The 23,991-nt window shown below is 58.4% G+C and overlaps 1 protein-coding gene across 1 annotated transcript in view; it reads right to left on the bottom strand.

Moving 5' to 3' along the window:
- LOC140406603 (scavenger receptor cysteine-rich domain-containing protein DMBT1-like) overlaps positions 1-23,679 on the bottom strand; it is a gene marked incomplete at both ends in the record, with an annotated part of 102,839 nt that extends 79,160 nt beyond the window's left edge. Inside the window, 5 exons of the mRNA XM_072494601.1 lie at positions 360-677; positions 19,190-19,483; positions 20,659-20,961; positions 21,737-22,036; positions 23,350-23,679. Of these exons, the coding sequence (XP_072350702.1) occupies positions 360-677; positions 19,190-19,483; positions 20,659-20,961; positions 21,737-22,036; positions 23,350-23,679 (1,545 nt within the window). The remainder of the gene's footprint in view (positions 1-359; positions 678-19,189; positions 19,484-20,658; positions 20,962-21,736; positions 22,037-23,349) is intronic.
- Between the last annotated feature and the right edge of the window lie 312 nt (positions 23,680-23,991).

The following is a 23,991-nucleotide window of genomic DNA, read 5'->3' as shown; positions in this document are numbered from 1 at the left end:
ACGTCTTTGGACTGTGGGAGGAAACCGGAGCACCCGGAGGAAACCCACGCACACACGGGGAGAACGTGCAGACTCCGCACAGACAGTGACCCAGCGGGGAATCGAACCTGGGGCCCTGGTGCTGTGGAGCCACAGAGCTATCCACTTGTGCTACCGTGCTGCCCCACAGGCACCTCTCTGTACACAAGGAAATGGTTCAAATTAATCATGACCTCGCCTTTTATGACCTTTTAATTGCAGATTTTGCAGGCCCAGAGTCTGGATGCCTTAACCAAGTTTCTTAACAGTATCACTGCACCAGATATACACGATCGAGATAAACATTTCCCACATTTATCACAGCACACAAGTTTTCTGACCTGCACAGCGGACAGCTGCATCTTTGTTATGTTGGCAGGACGACCATCGATAGACAGAATCCAATGAGCAGAGCCAGAGGGACGATTCGGTGCCAGTGCAGACGACATTCTTCAGCCAGATGGGTCCCCAGCCCCTGCCGTACGCTAAAATGCCGGGCACTGATTGGACGAACCCGCAGCCCAGGTGTCTGCAAACCACGTTTCCATCCTTCACATCCCAGCTGTGGTTACAGACTGTGCCCCACACGCCGTCATAGAACACCTCCACTCTCCCCGAGCAATTGTTGGCCCCGGCTGCTAGTCTAAGGGCATTGTCCCCTGAAAGGTACAAAATCAAAAATACGCAACAAGCTCGAATCAGGGCTCGGTCCTCATCCCCGGCCGAGTGGACACCGAAGCCCAACTCAGCTCGTCAAAAGCTCCAGCTGGCACCTAGAAGCTCAGGGGGCCAATCGCTGACAGTGTTCCCCGTTAGCGCCTTCCCTAAGTCAGATATGTGGCAAGGACAGGACAATATTCAGGCTTGGGCCTGGCAGGCAGAGGTGAGGAGGTGTTTCTTCTCTCAGGGGGGAGGGAGTGTGGCATTCCTGACTGCAGAGAGCTGTCGAGGCTGGGCCGGTAAGTATGGTCAAGGCTGAGAGAGAGATTGTTAATCAGTGAGGGGGTCGAGGGTCACGGGGATAAGGCGGGGAAGTGGAGTTGAGGATTATCACAGCAGATCTATCACAATCTCATTAAAGGGTGGAGCAGACTCGATGGGCCGAATGGCCAGCTTCTGCTCCTACGTGTTATCATAGAATTTACAGTGCAGAAGGAGGCCATTCGGCCCATCGAGTCTGCACCGGCTCTTAGAACGCGCACCCTACCCAAGGTCAACACCTCCACCCTATCCCCATAACCCAGTAACCCCACCCAACACTAAGGGCAATTCTGGACACGAAGGGCAATTTATCCTAGCCAATCCACCTAACCTGCACATCTTTGGACTGTGGGAGGAAACCGGAGCACCCGGAGGAAACCCACGCACACACACGGGGAGGATGTGCAGACTCCGCACAGACAGTGACCCAAGCCGGAATCGAACCTGGGACCCTGGAGCTGTGAAGCAATTGTGCTATCCACAAGGCTACCGTGCTGCCCCTTATGGTCTTATTCACGCCACACAGGTCCCAGGCAATGACCATCTCCAACAAGAGAGGATCTAACCATCGCCCCTTGACGTTCAACGGCATTTCCATCGCTGAATCCCCCACAATCCACATCCTGGGGGTAACCATTGATCAGAAACTGAACTGGACCCAGCCACATTAATACTGTGGCTACCAGGGCAGGTCAGTGGCTGGGAATCCTGGGTTGAGGTGAGGCAAATAGTCTTAAGCATTCTTTGAGTGTCGGCCCAGGTTTATAAAAGTGGAAGTGACCCTCCAGAGGAAATCATACTGACTGGGAGTACTGGCTGGCAGAAACTGCCGGAAGAGCATCATTAACAGTGCACCAGTGAGTTGGATCGCTCAGCATTCTAGGCCGACAGCCTGCTGCAACGACCAACATCGGAAACAGGGACACTCACTTCTCATTTGCCTTTCAACTCCTATTATTTTCACACCTCCCCCCTTTCCTCGGTGTGTGTCTCTCTTGTGTGTGTTTGGGTAGAGGGGGTGGTGGCAAATGGAGACGGTAGTAGATTAACTGGCCATCATTCCATTATAATTACTGCATATTTCAACTTTGTTCCTGTTATACACAAACGGTTATTGCGTTCAACTCACAACGCTGGTGGCTGTAACTTACTGAGCAGTCAAGGGGCCAAAGATTCTGCAAGCTTTATATGAATTACTGGCTAATATACGTGTGTTGTGACTCTGGGGTCTGTGGGACTGGGATTGACCGTGATCTGGCCCAGGTTGATTGTGTTGTGACTTCGGGGTCTGTAGGACTGGAGATGACCGTGCTCTGGCCCAGGATGATTGTGTTGTGACTCCGGGGTCTGTAGGACTGGGATTGACCGTGCTCTGGCCCAGGGTGATTGTGTTGGGACTCCGGGGCCTGTGGGACTGGAGTTGACCGTGCTCTGGCCCAGGATGATTGTGTTGGGACTCCGGGGTCTGTCGGACTGGGATTGACCGTGCTCTGGCCCAGGACGATTGTGTTGTGACTCCGGGGACTGTGGGACTGGGATTGACCGTGCTCTGGCCCAGGGTGATTGTGTTGTGACTTCGGGGTCTGTAGGACTGGAGATGACCGTGCTCTGGCCCAGGATGATTGTGTTGTGACTCCGGGGTCTGTGGGACTGGGATTGACCGTGCTCTGGCCCAGGGTGATTGTGTTGTGACTCCGGGGCCTGTGGGACTGGAGTTGACCGTGCTCTGGCCCAGGATGATTGTGTTGTGACTCCGGGGTCTGTGGGACTGGGATTGACCGTGCTCTGGCCCAGGACGATTGTGTTGTGACTCCGGGGACTGTGGGACTGGGATTGACCGTGCTCTGGCCCAGGGTGATTGTGTTGTGACTTCGGGGTCTGTAGGACTGGAGATGACCGTGCTCTGGCCCAGGATGATTGTGTTGAGACTCCGGGGTCTGTGGGACTGAGATTGACCGTGCTCTGGCCCAGGGTGATTGTGTTGTGACTCCGGGGCCTGTGGGACTGGGATTGACCGTGCTCTGGCCCAGGATGATTGTGTTGTGACTCCGGGGTCTGTGGGACTGGGATTGACCGTGCTCTGGCCCAGGGTGATTGTGTTGGGACTCCGGGGTCTGTCGGACTGGAGTTGACCGTGCTCTGGCCCAGGGTGATTGTGTTGTGACTCCGGGGCCTGTGGGACTGGGATTGACCGCGCTCTGGCACAGGGTGATTGTGTTGTGACTCCGGGGCCTGTGGGACTGGAGTTGACCGTGCTCTGGCCCAGGGTGATTGTGTTATGACTCCGGGGTCTGTGGGACTGGGATTGACCGTGCTCTGGCCCAGGGTGATTGTGTTGTGACTCCGGGGCCTGTGGGACTGGAGTTGACCGTGCTCTGGCCCAGGATGATTGTGTTGTGACTCTGGGGCCTGTGGGACTGGAGTTGACCGTGCTCTGGCCCAGGATGATTGTGTTGGGACTCCGGGGTCTGTGGGACTGGGAGTGACCGTGCTCTGGCCCAGGGTGATTGTGTTGTGACTCCAGGGTCTGTGGGACTGGAGTTGACCGTGCTCTGGCCCAGGATTATTGTGTTGTGATTCCGGGGTCTGTGGGACTGGGATTGACCGTGTTCTGGCCCAGGGTTATTGTGTTGTGACTCCAGGGCCTGTAGGACTGGGATTGACCGTGCTCTGGCCCAGGATGATTGTGTTGGGACTCCGGGGCCTGTGGGACTGGAGTTGACCGTGCTCTGGCCCAGGATGATTGTGTTGTGACTCCGGGGCCTGTGGGACTGGAGTTGACCGTGCTCTGGCCCAGGGTGATTGTGTTGGGACTCCGGGGCCTGTAGGACCGGGATTGACCATGCTCTGGCCCAGGGTGATTGTGTTGTGACTCCGGGGTCTGTGGGACTGGAGTTGACCGTGCTCTGGCCCAGGGTGATTGTGTTGTGACTCCGGGGTCTGTGGGACTGGGAGTGACCGTGCTCTGGCCCAGGATGATTGTGTTGTGACTCCGGGGTCTGTGGGACTGGAGTTGACCGTGCTCTGGCCCAGGGTGATTGTGTTGTGACTCCGGGGTCTGTGGGACTGGAGTTGACCGTGCTCTGGCCCAGGGTGATTGTGTTGTGACTCCGGGGTCTGTGGGACTGGGATTGACCGTGCTCTGGCCCAGGGTGATTGTGTTGTGACTCCGGGGCCTGTGGGACTGGGAGTGACCGTGCTCTGGCCCAGGGTGATTGTGTTGGGACTCCGGGGTCTGTGGGACTGGGATTGACCGTGCTCTGGCCCAGGGTGATTGTGTTGGGACTCCGGGGCCTGTGGGACTGGGATTGACTGTGCTCTGGCCCAGGATGATTGTGTTGTGACTCCGGGGCCTGTAGGACTGGGAGTGACCGTGCTCTGGCCCAGGGTGATTGTGTTGTGACTCCAGGGTCTGTGGGACTGGAGTTGACCGTGCTCTGGCCCAGGATTATTGTGTTGTAACTCCGGGGTCTGTGGGACTGGGATTGACCGTGTTCTGGCCCAGGGTGATTGTGTTGTGACTCCAGGGCCTGTAGGACTGGGATTGACCTTGCTCTGGCCCAGGATGATTGTGTTGGGACTCCGGGGCCTGTGGGACTGGAGTTGACCGTGCACTGGCCCAGGATGATTGTGTTGTGACTCCGGGGCCTGTGGGACTGGGACTGGCCGTGCTCTGGCCCAGGGTGATTGTGTTGGGACTCCGGGGCCTGTGGGACTGGGATTGACCGTGCTCTGGCCCAGGGTGATTGTGTTGTGACTCAGGGGCCTGTGGGACTGGAGTTGACCGTGCTCTGGCCCAGGATGATTCTGTTGTGACTCCGGGGCCTGTAGGACTGGGAGTGACCGTGCTCTGGCCCAGGGTGATTGTGTTGTGACTCCGGGGCCTGTAGGACTGGGAGTGACCGTGCTCTGGCCCAGGGTGATTGTGTTGTGACTCCAGGGTCTGTGGGACTGGAGTTGACCGTGCTCTGGCCCAGGGTGATTGTGTTGTGACTCCGGGGTCTGTGGGACTGGGAGTGACCGTGCTCTGGCCCAGGATTATTGTGTTGTGACTCCGGGGTCTGTGGGACTGGGATTGACCGTGTTCTGGCCCAGGGTGATTGTGTTGTGACTCCGGGGTCTGTGGGACTGGAGTTGACCGTGCTCTAGCCCAGGATGATTGTGTTGGGAGTCCGGGGCCTGTGGGACTGGAGTTGACCGTGCTCTAGCCCAGGATGATTGTGTTGGGACTCCGGGGCCTGTGGGACTGGGAGTGACCGTGCTCTGGCCCAGGGTGATTGTGTTGGGACTCCGGGGCCTGTGGGACTGGAGTTGACCGTGCTCTGGCCCAGGATGATTGTGTTGTGACTCCGGGGCCTGTAGGACTGGGAGTGACCGTGCTCTGGCCCAGGGTGATTGTGTTGGGACTCCGGGGTCTGTGGGACTGGGATTGACCGTGCTCTGGCCCAGGATGATTGTGTTGTGACTCCGGGGCCTGTGGGACTGGGATTGACCGTGCTCTGGCCCAGGATGATTGTGTTGTGACTCAGGGGCCTGTGGGACTGGAGTTGACCGTGCTCTGGCCCAGGGTGATTGTGTTGTGACTCCGGGGCCTGTGGGACTGGGGTTGACCGTGCTCTGGCCCAGGGTGATTGTGTTGTGACTCCGGGGTCTGTGGGACTGGAGTTGACCGTGCTCTGGCCCAGGATGATTCTTTTGTGACTCCGGGGCCTGTAGGACTGGGAGTGACCGTGCTCTGGCCCAGGGTGATTGTGTTGTGACTCCGGGTCCTGTAGGACTGGGAGTGACCGTGCTCTGGCCCAGGGTGATTGTGTTGTGACTCCAGGGTCTGTGGGACTGGAGTTGACCGTGCTCTGGCCCAGGATTATTGTGTTGTGACTCCGGGGTCTGTGGGACTGGGATTGACCGTGTTCTGGAGCAGGGTGATTGTGTTGTGACTCCAGGGCCTGTAGGACTGGGATTGACCGTGCTCTGGCCCAGGATGATTGTGTTGGGACTCCGGGGCCTGTGGGACTGGAGTTGACCGTGCTCTGGCCCAGGATGATTGTGTTGTGACTCCGGGGCCTGTGGGACTGGAGTTGACCGTGCTCTGGCCCAGGGTGATTGTGTTGGGACTCCGGGGCCTGTAGGACCGGGATTGACCGTGCTCTGGCCCAGGGTGATTGTGTTGTGACTCCGGGGTCTGTGGGTCTGGAGTTGACCATGCTCTGGCCCAGGGTGATTGTGTTGTGAATCCGGGGTCTGTGGGACTGTGAGTGACCGTGCTCTGGCCCAGGATGATTGTGTTGTGACTCCGGGGCCTGTGGGACTGGAGTTGACCGTGCTCTGGCCCAGGGTGATTGTGTTGTGACTCCGGGGTCTGTGGGACTGGAGTTGACCGTGCTCTGGCCCAGGATGATTGTGTTGTGACTCCGGGGTCTGTGGGACTGGGAGTGACCGTGCTCTGGCCCAGGATGATTGTGTTGTGACTCCGGGGTCTGTGGGACTGGGAGTGACCGTGCTCTGGCCCAGGGTGATTGTGTTGTGACTCCGGGGCCTGTGGGACTGGAGTTGACCGTGTCTGGCCCAGGATGATTGTGTTGTGACTCCGTTGTCTGTGGGACTGTGACTGACCGTGCTCTGGCCCAGGGTGATTCTGTTGGGACTCCGGGGTCTGTGGGACTGGGATTGACCGTGCTCTGGCCCAGGATGATTGTGTTGTGACTCCGGGGCCTGTAGGACTGGAGTTGACCGTGCTCTGGCCCAGGGTGATTGTGCTGGGACTCAGGGGTCTGTGGGACTGGAGTTGACCGTGCTCTGGCCCAGGGTGATTGTGTTGTGACTCCGGGGTCTGTGGGACTGGGATTGACCGTGCTCTGGCCCAGGATGATTGTGTTGGGACTCCGGGGCCTGTGGGACTGGAGTTGACCGTGCTCTGGCCCAGGATGATTGTGTTGTGACTCCGGGGTCTGTGGGACTGGAGTTGACTGTGCTCTGGCCCAGGGTGATTGTGTTGTGACTCCAGGGCCTGTAGGACTGGGATTGACCGTGCTCTGGCCCAGGGTGATTGTGTTGTGACTCCAGGGTCTGTGGGACTGGAGTTGACCGTGCTCTGGCCCAGGATTATTGTGTTGTGACTCCGGGGTCTGTGGGACTGGGATTGACCGTGTTCTGGCCCAGGGTGATTGTGTTGGGACTCCGGGGCCTGTGGGACTGGAGTTGACCGTGCTCTGGCCCAGGATGATTGTGTTGTGACTCCGGGGCCTGTGGGACTGGGATTGACCGTGCTCTGGCCCAGGATGATTGTGTTGGGACTCCGGGGTCTGTGGAACTGGGATTGACCGTGCTCTGGCCCAGGATGATTGTGTTGTGACTCCGGGGCCTGTGGGACTGGGATTGACCGTGCTCTGGCCCAGGATGATTGTGTTGTGACTCAGGGGCCTGTGGGACTGGAGTTGACCGTGCTCTGGCCCAGGATGATTCTTTTGTGACTCCGGGGCCTGTAGGACTGGGAGTGACCGTGCTCTGGCCCAGGGTGATTGTGTTGTGACTCCGGGTCCTGTAGGACTGGGAGTGACCGTGCTCTGGCCCAGGGTGATTGTGTTGTGACTCCAGGGTCTGTGGGACTGGAGTTGACCGTGCTCTGGCCCAGGATTATTGTGTTGTGACTCCGGGGTCTGTGGGACTGGGATTGACCGTGTTCTGGCCCAGGGTGATTGTGTTGTGACTCCAGGGCCTGTAGGACTGGGATTGACCGTGCTCTGGCCCAGGATGATTGTGTTGGGACTCCGGGGCCTGTGGGACTGGAGTTGACCGTGCTCTGGCCCAGGATGATTGTGTTGTGACTCCGGGGCCTGTGGGACTGGAGTTGACCGTGCTCTGGCCCAGGGTGATTGTGTTGGGACTCCGGGGCCTGTAGGACCGGGATTGACCGTGCTCTGGCCCAGGGTGATTGTGTTGTGACTCCGGGGTCTGTGGGTCTGGAGTTGACCATGCTCTGGCCCAGGGTGATTGTGTTGTGAATCCGGGGTCTGTGGGACTGTGAGTGACCGTGCTCTGGCCCAGGATGATTGTGTTGTGACTCCGGGGCCTGTGGGACTGGAGTTGACCGTGCTCTGGCCCAGGGTGATTGTGTTGTGACTCCGGGGTCTGTGGGACTGGAGTTGACCGTGCTCTGGCCCAGGATGATTGTGTTGTGACTCCGGGGTCTGTGGGACTGGGAGTGACCGTGCTCTGGCCCAGGATGATTGTGTTGTGACTCCGGGGTCTGTGGGACTGGGAGTGACCGTGCTCTGGCCCAGGGTGATTGTGTTGTGACTCCGGGGCCTGTGGGACTGGAGTTGACCGTGTCTGGCCCAGGGTAATTGTGTTGTGACTCCGTTGTCTGTGGGACTGTGACTGACCGTGCTCTGGCCCAGGGTGATTCTGTTGGGACTCCGGGGTCTGTGGGACTGGGATTGACCGTGCTCTGGCCCAGGATGATTGTGTTGTGACTCCGGGGCCTGTAGGACTGGAGTTGACCGTGCGCTGGCCCAGGGTGATTGTGCTGGGACTCAGGGGTCTGTGGGACTGGAGTTGACCGTGCTCTGGCCCAGGGTGATTGTGTTGTGACTCCGGGGTCTGTGGGACTGGGATTGACCGTGCTCTGGCCCAGGATGATTGTGTTGGGACTCCGGGGCCTGTGGGACTGGAGTTGACCGTGCTCTGGCCCAGGATGATTGTGTTGTGACTCCGGGGTCTGTGGGACTGGAGTTGACCGTGCTCTGGCCCAGGGTGATTGTGCTGTGACTCCGGGGCCTGTAGGACTGGGATTGACTGTGCTCTGGCCCAGGGTGATTGTGTTGTGACTCCAGGGCCTGTAGGACTGGGATTGACCGTGCTCTGGCCCAGGGTGATTGTGTTGTGACTCCAGGGTCTGTGGGACTGGAGTTGACCGTGCTCTGGCCCAGGATTATTGTGTTGTGACTCCGGGGTCTGTGGGACTGGGATTGACCGTGTTCTGGCCCAGGGTGATTGTGTTGGGACTCCGGGGCCTGTGGGACTGGAGTTGACCGTGCTCTGGCCCAGGATGATTGTGTTGTGACTCCGGGGCCTGTGGGACTGGGATTGACCGTGCTCTGGCCCAGGATGATTGTGTTGTGACTCCGGGACCTGTGGGACTGGAGTTGACCGTGCTCTGGCCCAGGATGATTGTGTTGTGACTCAGGGGCCTGTGGGACTGGAGTTGACCGTGCTCTGGCCCAGGATGATTCTTTTGTGACTCCGGGGCCTGTAGGACTGGGAGTGACCGTGCTCTGGCCCAGGGTGATTGTGTTGTGACTCCGGGTCCTGTAGGACTGGGAGTGACCGTGCTCTGGCCCAGGGTGATTGTGTTGTGACTCCAGGGTCTGTGGGACTGGAGTTGACCGTGCTCTGGCCCAGGATTATTGTGTTGTGACTCCGGGGTCTGTGGGACTGGGATTGACCGTGTTCTGGCCCAGGGTGATTGTGTTGTGACTCCAGGGCCTGTAGGACTGGGATTGACCGTGCTCTGGCCCAGGATGATTGTGTTGGGACTCCGGGGCCTGTGGGACTGGAGTTGACCGTGCTCTGGCCCAGGATGATTGTGTTGTGACTCCGGGGCCTGTGGGACTGGAGTTGACCGTGCTCTGGCCCAGGGTGATTGTGTTGGGACTCCGGGGCCTGTAGGACCGGGATTGACCGTGCTCTGGCCCAGGGTGATTGTGTTGTGACTCCGGGTTCTGTGGGTCTGGAGTTGACCATGCTCTGGCCCAGGGTGATTGTGTTGTGAATCCGGGGTCTGTGGGACTGTGAGTGACCGTGCTCTGGCCCAGGGTGATTGTGTTGTGACTCCGGGGTCTGTGGGTCTGGAGTTGACCGTGCTCTGGCCCAGGGTGATTGTGTTGTGAATCCGGGGTCTGTGGGACTGGGATTGACCGTGCTCTGGCCCAGGATGATTGTGTTGTGACTCCGGGGCCTGTGGGACTGGAGTTGACCGTGCTCTGGCCCAGTGTGATTGTGTTGTGACTCCGGGGTCTGTGGGACTGGAGTTGACCGTGCTCTGGCCCAGGATGATTGTGTTGTGACTCCGGGGTCTGTGGGACTGGGAGTGACCGTGCTCTGGCCCAGGATGATTGTGTTGTGACTCCGGGGTCTGTGGGACTGGGAGTGACCGTGCTCTGGCCCAGGGTGATTGTGTTGTGACTCCGGGGCCTGTGGGACTGGAGTTGACCGTGTCTGGCCCAGGGTAATTGTGTTGTGACTCCGTTGTCTGTGGGACTGTGACTGACCGTGCTCTGGCCCAGGGTGATTCTGTTGGGACTCCGGGGTCTGTGGGACTGGGATTGACCGTGCTCTGGCCCAGGATGATTGTGTTGTGACTCCGGGGCCTGTAGGACTGGAGTTGACCGTGCTCTGGCCCAGGGTGATTGTGCTGGGACTCAGGGGTCTGTGGGACTGGAGTTGACCGTGCTCTGGCCCAGGGTGATTGTGTTGTGACTCCGGGGTCTGTGGGACTGGGATTGACCGTGCTCTGGCCCAGGATGATTGTGTTCGCACTCCGGGGCCTGTGGGACTGGAGTTGACCGTGCTCTGGCCCAGGATGATTGTGTTGTGACTCCGGGGTCTGTGGGACTGGAGTTGACCGTGCTCTGGCCCAGGGTGATTGTGTTGTGACTCCGGGGTCTGTGGGACTGGGAGTGACCGTGCTCTGGCCCAGGGTGATTGTGCTGTGACTCCGGGGTCTGTGGGACTGGGAGTGACCGTGCTCTGGCCCAGGGTGATTGTGTTGTGACTCCGGGGTCTGTGGGACTGGGATTGACCGTGCTCTGGCCCAGGTTGATTGTGTTGTGACTCCGGGGTCTGTGGGACTGGAGTTGACCATGCTCTGGCCCAGGATGATTGTGTTGTGACTGCGGGGCCTGTAGGACTGGGATTGACCGTGCTCTGGCCCAGGATTATTGTGTTGTGACTCCGGGGTCTGTGGGACTGGGATTGACCATGCTCTGGCCCAGGATGATTGTGTGGTGACTCCGGGGTCTGTGGGACTGGGAGTGACCGTGCTCTGGCCCAGGGTGATTGTGTTGTGACTCCGGGGTCTGTGGGACTGGAGTTGACCGTGCTCTGGCCCAGGATTATTGTGTTGTGACTCCGGGGTCTGTGGGACTGGGATTGACCGTGTTCTGGCCCAGGGTGATTGTGTTGGGACTCCGGGGCCTGTGGGACTGGAGTTGACCGTGCTCTGGCCCAGGATGATTGTGTTGTGACTCCGGGGCCTGTGGGACTGGGATTGACCGTGCTCTGGCCCAGGATGATTGTGTTGTGACTCCGGGACCTGTGGGACTGGAGTTGACCGTGCTCTGGCCCAGGATGATTGTGTTGTGACTCAGGGGCCTGTGGGACTGGAGTTGACCGTGCTCTGGCCCAGGATGATTCTTTTGTGACTCCGGGGCCTGTAGGACTGGGAGTGACCGTGCTCTGGCCCAGGGTGATTGTGTTGTGACTCCGGGTCCTGTAGGACTGGGAGTGACCGTGCTCTGGCCCAGGGTGATTGTGTTGTGACTCCAGGGTCTGTGGGACTGGAGTTGACCGTGCTCTGGCCCAGGATTATTGTGTTGTGACTCCGGGGTCTGTGGGACTGGGATTGACCGTGTTCTGGCCCAGGGTGATTGTGTTGTGACTCCAGGGCCTGTAGGACTGGGATTGACCGTGCTCTGGCCCAGGATGATTGTGTTGGGACTCCGGGGCCTGTGGGACTGGAGTTGACCGTGCTCTGGCCCAGGATGATTGTGTTGTGACTCCGGGGCCTGTGGGACTGGAGTTGACCGTGCTCTGGCCCAGGGTGATTGTGTTGGGACTCCGGGGCCTGTAGGACCGGGATTGACCGTGCTCTGGCCCAGGGTGATTGTGTTGTGACTCCGGGTTCTGTGGGTCTGGAGTTGACCATGCTCTGGCCCAGGGTGATTGTGTTGTGAATCCGGGGTCTGTGGGACTGTGAGTGACCGTGCTCTGGCCCAGGGTGATTGTGTTGTGACTCCGGGGTCTGTGGGTCTGGAGTTGACCGTGCTCTGGCCCAGGGTGATTGTGTTGTGAATCCGGGGTCTGTGGGACTGGGATTGACCGTGCTCTGGCCCAGGATGATTGTGTTGTGACTCCGGGGCCTGTGGGACTGGAGTTGACCGTGCTCTGGCCCAGTGTGATTGTGTTGTGACTCCGGGGTCTGTGGGACTGGAGTTGACCGTGCTCTGGCCCAGGATGATTGTGTTGTGACTCCGGGGTCTGTGGGACTGGGAGTGACCGTGCTCTGGCCCAGGATGATTGTGTTGTGACTCCGGGGTCTGTGGGACTGGGAGTGACCGTGCTCTGGCCCAGGGTGATTGTGTTGTGACTCCGGGGCCTGTGGGACTGGAGTTGACCGTGTCTGGCCCAGGGTAATTGTGTTGTGACTCCGTTGTCTGTGGGACTGTGACTGACCGTGCTCTGGCCCAGGGTGATTCTGTTGGGACTCCGGGGTCTGTGGGACTGGGATTGACCGTGCTCTGGCCCAGGATGATTGTGTTGTGACTCCGGGGCCTGTAGGACTGGAGTTGACCGTGCTCTGGCCCAGGGTGATTGTGCTGGGACTCAGGGGTCTGTGGGACTGGAGTTGACCGTGCTCTGGCCCAGGGTGATTGTGTTGTGACTCCGGGGTCTGTGGGACTGGGATTGACCGTGCTCTGGCCCAGGATGATTGTGTTCGCACTCCGGGGCCTGTGGGACTGGAGTTGACCGTGCTCTGGCCCAGGATGATTGTGTTGTGACTCCGGGGTCTGTGGGACTGGAGTTGACCGTGCTCTGGCCCAGGGTGATTGTGTTGTGACTCCGGGGTCTGTGGGACTGGGAGTGACCGTGCTCTGGCCCAGGGTGATTGTGCTGTGACTCCGGGGTCTGTGGGACTGGGAGTGACCGTGCTCTGGCCCAGGGTGATTGTGTTGTGACTCCGGGGTCTGTGGGACTGGGATTGACCGTGCTCTGGCCCAGGTTGATTGTGTTGTGACTCCGGGGTCTGTGGGACTGGAGTTGACCATGCTCTGGCCCAGGATGATTGTGTTGTGACTGCGGGGCCTGTAGGACTGGGATTGACCGTGCTCTGGCCCAGGATTATTGTGTTGTGACTCCGGGGTCTGTGGGACTGGGATTGACCATGCTCTGGCCCAGGATGATTGTGTGGTGACTCCGGGGTCTGTGGGACTGGGAGTGACCGTGCTCTGGCCCAGGGTGATTGTGTTGTGACTCCGGGGTCTGTGGGACTGGGACTGACCGTGCTCTGGCCCAGGATGATTGTGTTGTGACTCCGGGGTCTGTGGGACTGGGATTGACCGTGTTCTGGCCCAGGGTGATTGTGTTGGGACTCCGGGGCCTGTGGGACTGGAGTTGACCGTGCTCTGGCCCAGGATGATTGTGTTGTGACTCCGGGGCCTGTGGGACTGGGATTGACCGTGCTCTGGCCCAGGATGATTGTGTTGTGACTCCGGGACCTGTGGGACTGGAGTTGACCGTGCTCTGGCCCAGGATGATTGTGTTGTGACTCAGGGGCCTGTGGGACTGGAGTTGACCGTGCTCTGGCCCAGGATGATTCTTTTGTGACTCCGGGGCCTGTAGGACTGGGAGTGACCGTGCTCTGGCCCAGGGTGATTGTGTTGTGACTCCGGGTCCTGTAGGACTGGGAGTGACCGTGCTCTGGCCCAGGGTGATTGTGTTGTGACTCCAGGGTCTGTGGGACTGGAGTTGACCGTGCTCTGGCCCAGGATTATTGTGTTGTGACTCCGGGGTCTGTGGGACTGGGATTGACCGTGTTCTGGCCCAGGGTGATTGTGTTGTGACTCCAGGGCCTGTAGGACTGGGATTGACCGTGCTCTGGCCCAGGATGATTGTGTTGGGACTCCGGGGCCTGTGGGACTGGAGTTGACCGTGCTCTGGCCCAGGATGATTGTGTTGTGACTCCGGGGCCTGTGGGACTGGAGTTGACCGTGCTCTGGCCCAGGGTGATTGTGTTGGGACTCCGGGGCCTGTAGGACCGGGATTGACCGTGCTCTGGCCCAGGGTGATTGTGTTGTGACTCCGGGTTCTGTGGGTCTGGAGTTGACCATGCTCTGGCCCAGGGTGATTGTGTTGTGAATCCGGGGTCTGTGGGACTGTGAGTGACCGTGCTCTGGCCCAGGGTGATTGTGTTGTGACTCCGGGGTCTGTGGGTCTGGAGTTGACCGTGCTCTGGCCCAGGGTGATTGTGTTGTGAATCCGGGGTCTGTGGGACTGGGATTGACCGTGCTCTGGCCCAGGATGATTGTGTTGTGACTCCGGGGCCTGTGGGACTGGAGTTGACCGTGCTCTGGCCCAGTGTGATTGTGTTGTGACTCCGGGGTCTGTGGGACTGGAGTTGACCGTGCTCTGGCCCAGGATGATTGTGTTGTGACTCCGGGGTCTGTGGGACTGGGAGTGACCGTGCTCTGGCCCAGGATGATTGTGTTGTGACTCCGGGGTCTGTGGGACTGGGAGTGACCGTGCTCTGGCCCAGGGTGATTGTGTTGTGACTCCGGGGCCTGTGGGACTGGAGTTGACCGTGTCTGGCCCAGGGTAATTGTGTTGTGACTCCGTTGTCTGTGGGACTGTGACTGACCGTGCTCTGGCCCAGGGTGATTCTGTTGGGACTCCGGGGTCTGTGGGACTGGGATTGACCGTGCTCTGGCCCAGGATGATTGTGTTGTGACTCCGGGGCCTGTAGGACTGGAGTTGACCGTGCTCTGGCCCAGGGTGATTGTGCTGGGACTCAGGGGTCTGTGGGACTGGAGTTGACCGTGCTCTGGCCCAGGGTGATTGTGTTGTGACTCCGGGGTCTGTGGGACTGGGATTGACCGTGCTCTGGCCCAGGATGATTGTGTTCGCACTCCGGGGCCTGTGGGACTGGAGTTGACCGTGCTCTGGCCCAGGATGATTGTGTTGTGACTCCGGGGTCTGTGGGACTGGAGTTGACCGTGCTCTGGCCCAGGGTGATTGTGTTGTGACTCCGGGGTCTGTGGGACTGGGAGTGACCGTGCTCTGGCCCAGGGTGATTGTGCTGTGACTCCGGGGTCTGTGGGACTGGGAGTGACCGTGCTCTGGCCCAGGGTGATTGTGTTGTGACTCCGGGGTCTGTGGGACTGGGATTGACCGTGCTCTGGCCCAGGTTGATTGTGTTGTGACTCCGGGGTCTGTGGGACTGGAGTTGACCATGCTCTGGCCCAGGATGATTGTGTTGTGACTGCGGGGCCTGTAGGACTGGGATTGACCGTGCTCTGGCCCAGGATTATTGTGTTGTGACTCCGGGGTCTGTGGGACTGGGATTGACCATGCTCTGGCCCAGGATGATTGTGTGGTGACTCCGGGGTCTGTGGGACTGGGAGTGACCGTGCTCTGGCCCAGGGTGATTGTGTTGTGACTCCGGGGTCTGTGGGACTGGGACTGACCGTGCTCTGGCCCAGGATGATTGTGTTGTGACTCCGGGGTCTGTGGGACTGGGATTGACCGTGCTCTGGCCTAGGGTGATTGTGTTGGGACTCCGGGGTCTGTGGGACTGGAGATGACCGTGCTCTGGCCCAGGGAGATTGTGTTGGGACTCCGGGGTCTGTGGGACTGGAGTTGACCGTGCTCTGGCCCAGGATGATTGTGTTGTGACTCCGGGGTCTGTGGGACTGGGATTGACCGTGCTCTGGCCTAGGGTGATTGTGTTGGGACTCCGGGGTCTGTGGGACTGGAGATGACCGTGCTCTGGCCCAGGGAGATTGTGTTGGGACTCCGGGGTCTGTGGGACTGGAGTTGAGCGTGCTCTGGCCCAGGGTGATTGTGTTGTGACTCCGGGGTCTGTGGGACTGGAGTTGACCGTGCTCTGGCCCAGGGTGATTGTGTTGTGACTCCGGGGTCTATGGGACTGGGAGTGACCGTGCTCTGGCCCAGGGTGATTGTGTTGTGACTCCGGGGTCTATGGGACTGGGAGTGACCGTGCTCTGGCCCAGGGTGATTGTGTTGAGACTCCGGGGTCTGTGGGACTGGAGTTGACCGTGCTCTGGCCCAGGATGATTGTGTTGTGACTCCGGGGCCTGTGGGACTGGGAGTGACCGTGCTCTGGCCCAGGATGATTGTGTTGTGACTCCGGGGTCTGTGGGACTGGGATTGACCGTGCTCTGGCCCAGGATGATTGTGTTGTGACCCCGGGGCCTGTGGGTCTGGGATTGACCGTGCTCTGGCCCAGGATGATTGTGTTGTGACTCCGGGGTCTGTGGGACTGGAGTTGACCGTGCTCTGGCCCAGGATGATTGTGTTGTGACTCCGGGGCCTGTGGGACTGGAGTTGACCGTGCTCTGGCCCAGGATGATTGTGTTGTGACTCCGGGGCCTGTAGGACTGGGATTGACTGTGCTCTGGCCCAGGGTGATTGTGTTGTGACTCCAGGGCCTGTAGGACTGGGATTGACCGTGCTCTGGCCCAGGATGATTGTGTTGTGACTCCGGGGCCTGTGGGACTGGGATTGACCGTGCTCTGGCCCAGGATGATTGTGTTGTGACTCCGGGGCCTGTGGGACTGGGATTGACCGTGCTCTGGCCCAGGATGATTGAGTTGTGACTCCGGGGCCTGTGGGACTGGGAGTGACCGTGCTCTGGCCCAGGGTGATTGTGTTGAGACTCCGGGGTCTGTGGGACTGGGAGTGACCGTGCTCTGGCCCAGGGTGATTGTGTTGTGACTCCGTGGTCTGTGGGACTGGGAGTGACCGTGCTCTGGCCGAGGGTGATTGTGTTGTGACTCCGGGGCCTGTGGGACTGGGAGTGACCGTGCTCTGGCCCAGGGTGATTGTGTTGAGACTCCGGGGTCTGTGGGACTGGGAGTGACCGTGCTCTGGCCCAGAGTGATTGTGTTGTGACTCCGGGGTCTGTGGGACTGGGAGTGACCGTGCTCTGGCCCAGGGTGATTGTGTTGGGACTCCGGGGTCTGTGGGACTGGGATTGACCCTGCTCTGGCCCAGGGTGATTGCGTTGTGAACCCGGGGTCTGTCGGACTGGGATTGACCGTGCTCTGGCCCAGGGTGAATGTGTTGTGACTCCGGGGCCTGTGGGACTGGGATTGACCGTGCTCTGGCCCAGGGTGATTGTGTTGTGACTCTGGGGTCTGTGGGACTGGAGTTGACCGTGCTCTGGCCCAGGATAATTGTGTTGTGACTCCGGGGTCTGTGGGACTGGGATTGACCGTGCTCTGGCCCAGGGTGATTGTGTTGTGACCCCGGGGTCTGTGGGACTGGGATTGACCGTGCTCTGGCCCAGGGTGATTGTGTTGTGACTCCGGGGTCTGTGGGACAGGGATTGACCGTGCTCTGGCCCAGGATGATTGTGTTGTGACTCTGGGGCCTGTGGGACTGGGGTTGACCGTGCTCTGGCCCAGGATGATTGTGTTGGGACTCCGGGGTCTGTGGGACTGGGATTGACCGTGCTCTGGCCCAGGATGATTGTGTTGTGACTCCGGGGTCTGTGGGTCTGGGATTGACCGTGCTCTAGCCCAGGGTGATTGTGTTGTGACTCCGGGGTCTGTGGGACTGGAGTTGACCGTGCTCTGGCCCAGGATGATTGTGTTGGGACTCCGGGGTCTGTGGGACTGGGATTGACCGTGCTCTGGCCCAGGATGATTGTGTAGTGACTCCGGGGTCTGTGGGTCTGGGATTGACCGTGCTCTGGCCCAGGGTGATTGTGTTGTGACTCCGGGGTCTGTGGGACTGGAGTTGACCGTGCTCTGGCCCAGGATGATTGTGTTGGGACTCCGGGGTCTGTGGGACTGGGAGTGACCGTGCTCTGGTCCAGGGTGATTGTGTTGTGACTCCGGGGTCTGTGGGACTGGAGTTGACCGTGCTCTGGCCCAGGATGATTGTTTTGGGACTCCGGGGTCTGTGGGACTGGGAGTGACCGTGCTCTGGCCCAGGGTGATTGTGTTGTGACTCCGGGGCATGTGGGACTGGGATTGTCCGTGCTCTGGCCCAGGATGATTGTGTTGTGACTCTGGGGCCTGTGGGACTGGAGTTGACCGTGCTCTGGCCCAGGGTGATTGTGTTGTGACTCCGGGGTCTGTGGGACTGGAGTTGACCGTGCTCTGGCCCAGGATGATTGTGTTGGGACTCCGGGGTCTGTGGGACTGGGAGTGACCGTGCTCTGATCCAGGGTGATTGTGTTGTGACTCCGGGGCCTGTGGGACTGGGATTGACCGAGCTCTGGCCCAGGGTGATTGTGTTGTGACTCCGGGGTCTGTGGGACTGGAGTTGACCGTGCTCTGGCCCAGGGTGATTGTGTTGTGACTCCGGGGTCTGTGGGACTGGGAATGACCGTGCTCTGGCCCAGGATGATTGTGTTGTGACTCCGGGGTCTGTGGGACTGGATTTGACTGTGCTCTGGCCCAGGGTGATTGTGTTGTGACTCCGGGGCCTGTGAGACTGGGATTGACCGAGCTCTGGCCCAGGGTGATTGTGTTGTGACTCCGGGGTCTGTGGGACTGGAGTTGACCGTGCTCTGGCCCAGGGTGATTGTGTTGTGACTCCGGGGCCTGTGGGACAGGGGTTGACCGTGCTCTGGCCCAGGATGATTGTGTTGGGACTCCGGGGTCTGTGGGACTAGGATTCACCGCGCTCTGGCCCAGGGTGATTGTGTTGTGACTCCGGGGTCTGTGGGACTGGGAGTGACCGTGCTCTGGCCCAGGATGATTGTGTTGTGACTCCGGGGTCTGTGGGACTGGGATTGACCGTGCTCTGGCCCAGGGTGATTGTGTTGTGACTCCGGGGTCTGTGGGACTGGGATTGACCGTGCTCTGGCCCAGGGTGATTGTGTTGGGACTCCGGGGTCTGTGGGACTGGAGTTGACCGTGCTCTGGCCCAGGATGATTGTGTTGTGACTCCGGGGTCTGTGGGACTGGGATTGACCGTGCTCTGGCCCAGGGTGATTGTGTTGTGACTCCGGGGTCTGTGGGACTGGGAGTGACCGTGCTCTTGCCCAGGATGACTCTGAGGGGTGGGGGATTGACAGGGTGGGGGATGTTTCCCACCTCGTGAGGGGGAATCAAGAATGGAGGTTGGGGGTTTGTTAGGCTCAGCTTGTTTCAACCTGTCTAACCTGTGGGACGTTCAGGGTCACAATCTAGTCATTGCCCAAAATGGCCCCAGAATGCCTCACCTGCTGATGTCACGTTCAAACGGTCACTATGGGTGGAGTTGAAGAGCTGTGTGCCCAGCCGGACTTGCTGCCGGCAGGTGTAATAGCCCCGGTTGCTGCTCCTCATCTTGGAGATCCGGAAGTTGGCGGTGCCTCCGACTGCCCTGGTCGAGGAGACGGGCCGGTCCTCGCCTTCCTTGTACAGGTAGAAGGTGCTGTCGGCGAGGTCACAGGTGGCCGTACACGTGACGGTGACCTGGAAAGCCGGCAGAGCCGTCGATGGCTTGATCCCGATCTGAGGAGGCGGTACCCGATCTGGAGCAAGGCAACATTCCTTATTCAGTCCCCCCGCTTTAAACAGGACAATCTGCCAGTGGGAGAGACAGGACCGAGCGGGGACCACCCGTCCCCTCTCACCCGCTCTGCCAATCAATGTCTCAACGGCTCACGGTCTGCTTCAGGTCATCATTCCACCCACATCCCAGGGTGCTCGCAGCACTGGGAAGTTCTGATCTCCTTATGGAAATGTGTTGGAGGCGGGATCAGAGGAGGTTCAAAGAGATTGGATCCCGGACTCATTGGGGATGGTTTTAACATTCGGGAGTCCCCACTCCCAATGGGAATGTTCCCCCCTTTCTGCTCTGTCCCCTCTCCCAATGGGAATCTTCCCCCTCTCTGCTCTATCTGGCCTGCTCTACCTGCACGCTTACCTTCAGTGACTGTTTTTCGAGGACATCCAGGTCTCGGTGCACACTCCCTTCTCCTAATTTATGGCTATTCAGATAATATTCTGCCTTCTCGGTTCGTGGCACCAAAGTGGAGAATGTCGCATTTCTCCAAATCATTTGCAAAACCAGTGAATTGGACGTGAGGTTTAACTGCTCTGCACTGTGGGTCACCTCTTCAGTGTTCTGTCTGGATGTGTGAAGGAGGCCGGTTCAAGCGAGACGTAGGGAAGTTGTTTCCATTAGCAGGGGAGACTAGGACCCGGGGACACAGCCTTAGAATAAACGGGAGTCACTTTAGAACAGAGATGAGGAGAAATTTCTTCAGCCGGAGAGTGGTGGGTCTGTGGAATTCATTGCCACAGAGGGGGGTGGAGGCCGGGACGTTGAGTGTCTTTAAGACAGAAGTTGATAAATTCTTGATTTCTCGAGGAATTAAGGGCTATGGAGAGAGAGCGGGTAAATGGAGTTGAAATCAGCCATGATTGAATGGTGGAGTGGACTCGATGGGCCGAATGGCCTTACTTCCGCTCCTATGTCTTATGGTCTTATGGAGACATTGGAGTGGGAATTGGATGGATAGTTCAATGGGAACACTGTTCAAGAGGGTTTGGGGAAAAGGTGCTACGTCACGATGCCCGTCTGCAGAGAGGGTACGTGACGATGGGTCAAACGGCTTCCTCGTGTACCGTAACAACCCTGCCACCCTCTGACTTGAATCTCACTCCTGACCCCCGCCTCATCACCAAGTCGCTTCTTCCTTACCTGTAACAATCAGGTGCAGCACATCGCTGACGTCCGAATGATAATGACCAGCGGCCGTTTGCACCGTGTAGGCACAGGTATAATTCCTATATCCCGTCTTCATGCCGAGGGGCACATCGAAAGAAACCACAGTTGCCCCGTTGGGTGACACCTCACGGACAACGTTCTCCTCCCCAGCTTCGAGCAAGGCAAACTTGGTGACTGTTTGCGGATAAGGAGGGAGACAGCGAAACCTGGCGGTTTCTCCCGGGAGATAGATGTTGCTCTGCCGGTTGTGCGTGATTGAGGGTTTGGCCGGATGATCTGCAAAGTGAAGAGGAGCAATGATTAGGTTGTTCCGTCGAGATCCCCAAACCTCGCAGGGACTGTGTGTGGCTGACTCGAGCCATTTTACAAGGCAGGTCAGGGTCAGCCGCATTGCTGTGGGCCACTCTGGGGGCAGGCGTAACCGGGTAAGGGCAGCAGAACCCCTTCCCTCAAAGGAGGACGGGGACACATTTTCAACAACAATAACTGGTAGTTTTGGCCTCGCCATTATTGAAACTGGCTCTTCGATTCCAGACTTTGCGATTTGGATTGGAATTCCACGGCAATGTGGGATTCGAACCTGCTCGCCCAGAGCCTGGATTCCAGGGCGGGGGATGTTACCCACAATGCCACCGATCGTCCCGACTGCTAAGTGCTCCCCAGCTCATTCTCCATGGCAACACCTCCATCAATCAGCGCCCACCCACCCACCGATCATCACATTCTTTCCGTGCAGTATAAATTGTTGTTAGGTTCATCGAGAATCTTTGTTTGGGCAATTCAATCTCCTTTCATTTTCTTCCCATAGCGGCCTCCCCTGAACAGGAGTGTGGCGACTAGGGGCTTTTCACAGTCACTTCATTTGAAGCCTACCTGTGACAATAAGCGATTATCATTATATTTTGGGTGAATTTTTACGACAGCAAGCCGTGCAGACGGGGAATTAACCGCGCCGGGTAGATTTTGGCAGGTCGCAACAATCCCGCCTTATCCCTCTTTTCCCAGCAGCGATCACGGCCCATTTGTCAGTTCTCAACATTAACTCACTCACCTGTGACAGTGATGCCAACGGTGTGGCTGATGGAGGAATTGTACTGATGCCCGTCCCTGATGAACTGGTACCAGCAGGCGTAAGAACCTTCGTCAGCTGCTGTCACATTGTCCAGGGTCAGGACGGTTGTCAGGTCAGCTACTTGTGAAAGGAGGGGGGGCCCGGCCGATCGTTTGACCACTTTGCCCAGGTAGAAAGTCAGCCCCCTCAGGGGGCGATAAGCCCGACAGCGAAATCTGACACTGTTCCCCTTCAGGAAGGTCTCACGTTCCAGGGAGAGAGAGGGGCCCATTGGCAGAGCTGCCATGTCAGAAGATAAACATTGACATATTACACACAGAGAAGGTACGGTCAGCTCCCATTTTATACACTTGGCATTCCTTTATTGATATTTTATAGATTATTTCGCAGTGATGCAGACTGTCACTGGTTCGGCCAGCATTTATTACCCAGCCCGAGTTGCCCTTCAGAAGGTGGTGGTGAGCTGCCTTCTTAACCCGCTGAAGTGTAGGTACACCCACTGTGCTGTTAGAGAGGGAGTTCCAGGCTGTTGCCCTGGCGACAGTGAAGGAACGGCCGATATATTTCCCAGTCAGGGGGGTGAGTGACTCGGAGGGGAGCCTCCAGGTGGGGGGGTTCCCAGGTATCTGCTGCTCTTGTCCTTCTCGATGGAGGTGGGCGTGAGTTTGGAAGGTGCTGCCTGAGGAACCTCGGTGAGTTCCTGCTGTGCATCTTGTAGATGGGACACACGGCTGACACTGTGCGTCGGTAATGGAGGGAATGGATGTTTAAGGCAGGGATTAACATGTTGACCAAATATTTTCTCCTGAATGGCGTCGAGCTTGACTATCAGTGGGGCATATAAAGAGGCCATTTGGCCCATCGAGCCTTCGCCTGTTGGGTCAAACGACCTCTGTGTCTGTTCAAACTCCTCTCGGTCTGAGTAATGACACCCGGTGCCTATCACCCCCAATTATTTATACAGCCTCCTTCAAATGAACAAAGCTATCTCCGTCGGACACACTTCTCATTTTTCCATCCACACTCCAGTCACTAATTGGGCCTTGCGTTATAAACACCCTGGACGTTATCAGTGACAGATTAACCTGTCGGTGTCCCCTTGTAACCTCCTGACGTCTTCTTCACAATTTACTGTCCAACCTATTTGGCACTCGTCAGTTCAATTTAGCAACTGTCCCATCAATCGCTTTGTACAAGACATTGAGATGAACATACAGTGCAGAAGGAGGCCATTCGGCCCATCGAGTCTGCACCGACCCACTTAAACCCTCACTTCCACCCTATCCCCGTAACCCAATAACCCCTCCTAACCTTTTTTGGACACTAAGGGCAATTTAGCATGGCCAATCCACCTAACCTGCACGTCTTTGGACTGTGGGAGGAAACCGGAGCACGCGGAGGAAACCCATGCGGACACGGGGAGAACGGGCAGACTCCGCACAGACAGTGACCCAGCGGGGAATCGAACCTGGGACCCTGGCGCTGTGAAGCCACGGTGCTAACCACTGTGCTACCATGCTGCCGATACTGGGGTAGATAGCAGTTTGAAAGGTAAACGCACGTACGAGGCACAGGTCCACATCCAGACTTACCGGAACAACTGAGGACTGTGTCGGATTTCACATTCCAGTATGATCGAGGGACGTGTGGCCGGAGGACGCAGTCCCAGACGGAAGGTTCTGTTCCTTGACATTGAATCCCATCCAACCAGGTCTTCCTGGGAAGATTCCAGGAAACGGGATCCTTGTGAGGCGAGCTGGAGTTTCCGCTGATGAACCCGCACCCCAAATCCTCACACACGGCGTCTCCAGAGGCGAAATCCCAGGAGCCATCCAGCACTCGGCCCCACTCACCCCCGTAGGAAATCTCCAGGCGGCCGGAGCAGCGGGACGTTCCGTTCACCAGCCTCAGGCCAGAGGCACCTGGAAAGAGAGGGGCCGGACGGTCAGCAAAGTGACCACAGGTCAAGGTGCAAGTCTTGCTTAGCGGCACAGCTCAGCAACGTGAGAGGGCAAAGAGCCAGGGGTCAGTGTGAGGGTCAGTGTGAGGGTCAGTGTGAGGGACAGTGTGAGGGTCAGTGTGAGGGTCAGTGTGATGGTCAGTGTGAGGGTCAATGTGAGGGACAGTGTGAGGGTCAGTGTGAGGGTCAGTGTGAGAGTCAGTGTGAGGGTCAGTGTGAGGGACAGTGTGAGGGTCAGTGTGAGGGTCAGTGTGACGGTCAGTGTGAGGGTCAG

This window comes from Scyliorhinus torazame, unplaced genomic scaffold (assembly GCF_047496885.1).
Source record: "Scyliorhinus torazame isolate Kashiwa2021f unplaced genomic scaffold, sScyTor2.1 scaffold_703, whole genome shotgun sequence".
NCBI classification, from domain to species: Eukaryota; Metazoa; Chordata; class Chondrichthyes; order Carcharhiniformes; family Scyliorhinidae; genus Scyliorhinus; species Scyliorhinus torazame.
This window is presented reverse-complemented; position numbering and strand designations above follow the sequence as displayed.